The 7136-nt window shown below is 48.9% G+C and overlaps 1 protein-coding gene across 1 annotated transcript; it reads right to left on the bottom strand.

The window, feature by feature from the left end:
* Positions 1-5442: 5442 nt before the first annotated feature.
* LOC110694611 lies at positions 5443-6633 on the bottom strand. Its single transcript, XM_021871779.1, has one exon. It carries the CDS (start codon positions 6631-6633, stop codon positions 5443-5445), a length of 1191 nt encoding a protein of 396 aa, XP_021727471.1.
* Positions 6634-7136: the final 503 nt, after the last annotated feature.

Genomic DNA, 7136 nt, shown 5'->3' with positions numbered 1-7136 from the left:
CCGTTCGCCTAGGACGGAGACGAGTTGTCACCTTCATGGAGTGGGTCCATTTCTAGTGCGTACCAACTCACATCCACCCATTCTTCTCTGTCCCTGCGGTCGAACATGGCACGGACGATGCAGGCGTACGATCGTCATGCGTCCAGAAATCCAGACGGGAGTCTGGTGAATCCTAGGCCTCCTTATGACCCTAATAACACTAACTTAGAGACCCCTTCTTCCACCCCTACGACCGATTCCACGGGCACTCACTGCTCGGCCGTGGAAGTAACTTCCTCTTTCGAGGAGCGCCAAAGAACTCAAGGCGCTTCTACTACGGGGGGAACGTCCGGGCGAACTCCGGGGTTGAGGTTCCCCCAATATGCCAACTCGGTCATGGATGGGGCCGAGTTGCTACTCTGTGAACGACCTCATTCCTCTTCTCAGGCGGACGCTGATACGTCCGTCCCCACCCCCTCAAAACTCTATCTCCGATATGGCAGGTCGGACAGACCGAGAACGGGGGTCTCAATTAATGAACCGTCCGACCTGCCCTCTCGCAGAGCACCTCCTACTGGGAGTCAGGCGGCCGATGCCAAAGACAAAGGCAAAAGGCCCCTAGAAGATATTATCTCTCCCAGAGGCTGCCATAACTCTAGGAGCCGCAGCTCAGCGGAGGCAGCCGGTCTGGACAGAGTGCTGTCTTCTGAGTTTGGGAGCGCTCCTCAACAAGAGGAGGATGAGGTCGAGAATGTAACCGAGGGTGAAGCGGCGACCGCTGAGGGCGAAGAGGCGGCCGAGGAGGATGTTGCCAATATTGACAACTTCAAGGATCTGTTTGCCTGCACAGTGGGTAGCACAGCCTTGGGCTACCTGAACTACAAATTTGAGGAGTACAAGGCATTCCTCCACCTTGGGGAGGGATTCGAGATTCAACCTCCAAGGAAATCTCGCGCTTTGGCTGCTTGGGAAGAAGAGAGGCCACGCCAAAGGTCCTTTAGCGTCTATAGGGCGGCCCTAGACGTCGGACTGCGCTTCCCCCTCCACCCTTTCGTCCGCACCATCTTGGACGAATACGACATAGCCCTCTTCCAGCTGATGCCAAACAGCTGGTTGAACATTTTCGGGTATTTGGTGACGTGCATCTACAAAGGCTTCAAGCCAGACTTTGCAGTCTTCTGTGAGATGCACTCACTAACTAAGATGGACGCAGATACGGACGGCTGGTTCATTCTGAGCTCCACCAGAGACTACATTATGGTGGTGGACCGCGTCTCAAAATGGCGTGATTGGAAGCACCGATTCTATCGCATCAAGACCAAGGATGTTGAATTTAACTTGCGGATGAATCGGTTCAATGTTGAGCCAATTCAGCTTGGACGCGGGGACCTCTAGCCTGATAAGCCATCCGTCCACCCCAGCCAGGAGTACCAGCTTGAATATTTCAAGGTCAAGCGGGTGAAAAGGAACGGCAAAATTGAGCGCGTTCCAAGTAACTGGGTCCCTTTATCCAGCTGGCTGCAGGATCCCACATTTATGTCTGCCTATGGCCTGTACAAGAACCTTCCCCAAGGTGGACGCATGGACACATATTCTTACACATACGTAGGATATTTGAATTTGAAGAATTTTCTAACACTTTTTCCTTTTCTTTTTCAGCTGAGGCGTACAAGATGCTTGACCCAGAGCAAAAAGGGGAGGTAAACATAGCAGAGATTGACTTGGATGGCTACAAGGCTCGCCAGAAGCTATACGAGCAATCTAAAGGAGTAAGTATACCCATCTCCATTCCTTCTTTTCGTCCGTGTATGCATTACGGAAGAGATCTTCTTCCTAACTTGACACGGCCAATCAATTGTATTATCTTGCTCTCTTTTCGCTAACTTTTGCCTCTACAGCTGTCAACTCCGACCCCTAGGTCCAAACGGAAGCAGTCTTCCCCTACATCCAAGATGGACAAGGACAGTAGGGTGTTGAAACAAAGGAAGACGGTCGCGTCCAAGACCACTTCCACTACTGCGGCCAAGACCACGTCGCGGACTGCCTCTAAGCAGTCCAAAGGAGAACAACCCCGGCTGAGCGATAGCGGGGCTTCCAAGTCCATAGATCCGGCCGCCATGCTGGGTCATGACAGGTCCGAGAAATCGGACGATAGGGGTAAGTCTAACCCGGCAAAACCAACCGGGCCAGAAGTAACTTCGCACGTACAAAGAGTCAACGAATCTGATTGGCTCGACGCCTCTCAGTCGGCCAGCAATCAGCCTGGCCGGACAGGGGAGGAGGGTGACGAGCCTGTGCCGCCCCCGTCATTCACTTTCAATCTTCCTACCCCTCCAAGCTTTTCTGACGGTCAGTCCGAGTAACTTTGAATTCTCTACTCCGCTTTTTTCAAGTCCAATTAAACCTGAGCTAAACTTTTATTTTTTGCGCCCTTACACAGACATTGCAGAGGAGCTGTACATGAAGTTGCCCGACCAATCTCTCACGGGCGCGGACAGGAAGGCCATGGTCAGGGCAGTCCCTGCTGAGCAGCGAGACAAGCTGCGGGGGATCCATGAGGGCTTCCTTGGCCCAATGATCAACTGCAGTGCTGAGGTAATTTCTCTCTCAAATGCACACTTAGTCAAATTTTCATTCTTATTTAGTTAACACGTTTTCCCTGTACGCAGCTCTTCCTGCGGTTGAATGCCTTCCTTGAATGGAAGGACAAGGAGAATAAGAGGCTAAAGCATGCCTGGGCCCAGATTCAGAAGACCTAGGATGCCATTACTGGGGAAACGACCGTCCAACGCTGGTATGTCGAAACCCAAATCAACGCCCTGTCCGACAAGGCGGCGCGGCAGGCTGAAGATTTGGTGAAGCTGGCGAGGCCCTTCAGCAAGAGTCCGTGGCCAGAGATGCCATGAGACAGGAGAGGGATCAGGCCCTCCTGAACGGCCAGCGCTGGAGGGAAGGATTCGAGGCCTCCGAGAAGCTCAGAAGTGATGTGGCCTTGGCCCAAAAACACTTGAAGGAGGCCTTGGACGAGGCGGACGTTCTGAGGGCCGAGGTGGAAAGTTTAAAGAAGTTTGTTGAGGACTTAACTCTCCAGTTGCAAACACCTCGGGCCCCTAGTGCGGATGAGGTAGTCCGCATTGAGCAGAACGCTAAGGACAGGCTGAAGAGCCACTTCTTTGAGGCTTTTGAGCTTATAGTGGACGAGGGCGAGGCGGCCTTTTATCAGGATCGCTTCACCAAACGTCTTAAATTTGTTTGCCTCAGAGAAGAGGCTAAGAAGGTCGGGCAGCCTTCACCTGAGCTGGACGTCACACCAACTATCTCGGAAGAGGAGGAAAATGAAGAAGTGGCGGCCAGCAAAGATGGTGAGGCTGAGAGCAAGGAGACGCCTGCTGATGACGCGTCCCTTGCCGCCGTTCAAGAGCCTGGCCTAGGCCAGAGTCCAGCTTCTACTCCAGCCTCCCCTTAATTTCAGCTCTTTCTGCCTTGTTTTTGTTAATTTTGATTTTCTTTATCTGCCGCCTTTTCGTGCGGTTTTATGTAAAATATTTTACCGCCTTTTGAGCGGTCTTTTTGTTAATCCAGCTAATCTATTTTGCTTCATACTTTGCAAATTTTACACTTGATATGTTTTTTCTTTTTTGTACGCGTACTTTTTACGTTTTTGTACATTCGTACAGTAGGGGGGTATGCCCCTTTATTCGGCGTTCACCTAGTCCATATTTTAAGTGGTTTGATTTACTTGGTAGAATTTATACCTTGGGGGGTATGACTACTAGCAAGTCAATCAAATCATAGTAATGATTGCCCTTGGACTAGGTGGTACGCCGAATCAACACATTATTTGGCCGTTCAATTGGCTTTATGCGAGTTTGTCCGTTGAACCTATCGTTCGGACGCGCTCAGAAAATTTCAAGTATAATCTCAACTTAAAATTTTTAAGTTTGGCTGGGCTGGAATGCCTAGGTACGCCCTTGCCCCATTAGATGGGTTTCATAGGGTACCTTACCTTTTCCGCCCGCCTCAGTGAGGGACGGACGTATACATGCGAATCAGGGTCAAGTCGCTCGTTTTTATTTTATTTAATTTACTTTATTTTGCGTCCGAATTGCTGTGTTGCAAGCAACCTACTCACAAATTTCACGCGGTATTTCTGTGTAGGCTATGACCGTTCAAATAAGCATAAATTGAATGGAAAATAATATAACAATGTTTGACTTTTCATTAATTTGTCAAAATTACATTGTTGTGGCCATACGACTTACATTGCTTGGTCAACAGACCTAACTGTATATACAGCTTTTGGCTAAGTACTTAAATTTAAACATAATATTTCTTCAAATTGTCAGTGTTCCATGTACGAGGAATGTGTCGGCCGTTCATGGCTTCAAGACGGTAAGTCCCATCTCGAACCTCTTCCCTGACTCGATACGGCCCTTCCCAGTTTGGGGTCAGCTTCCCATCCTCATTTGCTCGTCCCACAGCCTCCATCTTCCTTAGGACCAGATCTCCCAATTTCATCGGCCGCTTTGACACTCGGCGATTATATGCCCTTGTCATCCGTAGACGATAGATTTCGTGTCTAAGCGCCACGTTGCCCCTAGCTTCAGGAAGGAAGTCTAGGGCGGTCTTCATGGCTTCCCAATTAGCCGCTTCATCATATAGCATCACCTTAAGGGTGGGCTCACACATCTCAATTGGGAGGACAGCCTCGGCGCCATAGACCAGGAAGAATGGTGTTTCTCCTGTGGAACTCTTGGTCGTGGTTCGTATGGACCATAACACATTAACCAACTCATCAGCCCATAAGTCGCCTGCCCTTTTAAGTTTGCGCTTAATTCCATTGGAGATCAACTTGTTGTATGCCTCTACCTGACCGTTGGCCTGTGGTCGGCCAACTGAAGCAAAGCAATGAGCTATGCCCTGGTCCTCCAACCATTCTTTGAGTTGAGGCGTTTCGAACTAGGGTCCATTGTCGAACACCATAGACTGAGGAACGCCAAAGCGTGTAATGATACTCTTCCATATGAAGGCTGAAACATCCGTCCACTTGATGCCCCATACAGCCTCGGCCTATACCCACTTTGTGAAGTAGTCTACTGCTACAAACACATAACGCCTTTGACCAGATGCTGGTGTGTACGGACCTAAAATATCCATCCCCCATTTGGCAAAGGGGAGCGGACTACTGATGGCTGAAAGACTGTTGGCGGGTCGGTGGATCAAGGTTGCAAATCTCTGGCACTTGTCACACTTCTTTACCATTTTCATGGCGTCCGACTTTAAACTCGGCCAATAGTAGCCCAGATGGGCAGCCTTTTCAGCCAAGGCTCGTCCTCCAATATGAGAGCCGCACTGCCCCTGGTGAAGATGGTCCAAGACATTATGCCCTTTCTCAGGAGTGATACACTTCAGGTACGGTTTCACAAATGCCTTCTTAAACAACTCTCCTTGCTTCATTTCAAACTAGGCCGCTCTCTTTTTCATTAGCCAACTCTCTTTAGGATCGGACGGGAGTAGTCCATCTTTTAGGTAAGATATGATCTCGTCCATCCAAGTGGAGCTTCTATCAACGATATGTACCGGCTCAGCATCAATACTCCTCCTTTCTTTTACCTCCCAAAATACCGACCTAGGGGTATCACATGAGGCTGAGGATGCTAATTTAGAGAGGGCGTCCGCCTGATGATTGGACGAACGAGGAACCTGTTGTAGAGTAAAATGATCTAGGCCCTTAGCCTCCTCCTTTACAATCTTCAAGTATTTCATCATAGCCGGCTCCCTTGCCTCGAAGTCTCCATTCACCTGGCCGACTACAAGTAGGGAGTCCGAGATTACATCAATTTTTGTTGCTTCTGCCGCCTTACACATTTTAAGGCCGGCCAGGAGGACTTCGTACTCGGCCTCATTATTAGAGGCTTGAAACTGGAATCTCAGAGCGTACTCAAACTTATCTCCCTCAGGAGACTGACATATGACACCTGTGCCACAACCAGTAGTTGTTGCACTACCATCCACGAACACCTTCCAGATCTGGTCTCCGGCCGGCTGAAGATCCGGCCGAGTCATCTCAGCTAAAAAATCAGCAAAGGCTTGTCCCTTGATTGCTTTTCTTGTCTCAAATGCAATGTCAAAGCCTCTCATTTCCAAGGCCCATTTAAGCATAAGGCCACTTGCCTCTAGAGTTGTAAATGTCTTCTTCAGAGGTTGGTCTGTGTAGACCACAATTGAATGTGCCAAGAAGTATGGTCGCAGCTTATTCGATGCCATGTATAATGCCAAGCCAAATTTTTCAATATGGGGATACTTCAGTTCAGCGTTGTGAAGTACATGGCTGATAAAGTAGACTAGGATCTGGTGGCCGTCCCGTTCAGCAAGCAGGACGGCGCTTAAAGAGTGTTCAGAGATGGCAAAATAGATAAATAGCTTCTCACTCTTAAGTGGACTGACAAGCCGAGGCAATGTATGAAGGTGGCCTTTTAGCTGTACGAATGCTTCATCGGCCTCCTCTGTCCACTCAAACATGGCTTTCTTTTTAATAGTTTGAAAGAAATAACGACACTTATCCCCTGATCTTGACAGAAATCTACCAAGTGCTGCTAAACAACCGGTCAATCTTTGTACTTCTTTAATTGTCCATTGTGACTTCATGTCCATGACGGCTTGGATTTTTTCAGGGTTGGCCTCAATTCCACGCTGATCAATTAAAAATCCGAGAAATTTACCGGACTCAACACCAAAGACACATTTCTTTGGAATTAACATCATCTTATGCCGCCTGAGTTCGGTGAAAGTTTCTCGCAGATCCTTCAAATGGTCGGCAGGTTCTTTTGACTTGAAAATCATGTCATCAATATACGCCTCCATATTCCGGCCGAGCTGATCTCTGAAGACTGTATTAACGAGTCGTTGAAAGGTAGCTGGGGCATTCTTAAGGCCGAATGGCATAACTTTGTAACAGTATAACCCCTGCTCAGTTACGAACGCTGTTTTCTCTTGATCTTCTTCCCATAATGGAATTTGATGGAATCCGAAGTATGCGTCCATAGAACTCATCAGGGCATGCCCGGCCGTCGAATCAACCAGGCGGTCGATTTTGGGCAAGGGAAAGCTATCCTTAGGGCATGCCTTGTTCAGGTCGGTGTAATCCACACACATTC

Source organism: Chenopodium quinoa, unplaced genomic scaffold (assembly GCF_001683475.1).
Source record: "Chenopodium quinoa cultivar QQ74 unplaced genomic scaffold, ASM168347v1, whole genome shotgun sequence".
Classification (NCBI taxonomy): domain Eukaryota; kingdom Viridiplantae; phylum Streptophyta; class Magnoliopsida; order Caryophyllales; family Amaranthaceae; genus Chenopodium; species Chenopodium quinoa.
The sequence above is the reverse complement of the archived record's forward strand: the minus strand, read 5'-3'. Positions and strand labels throughout refer to the sequence as shown.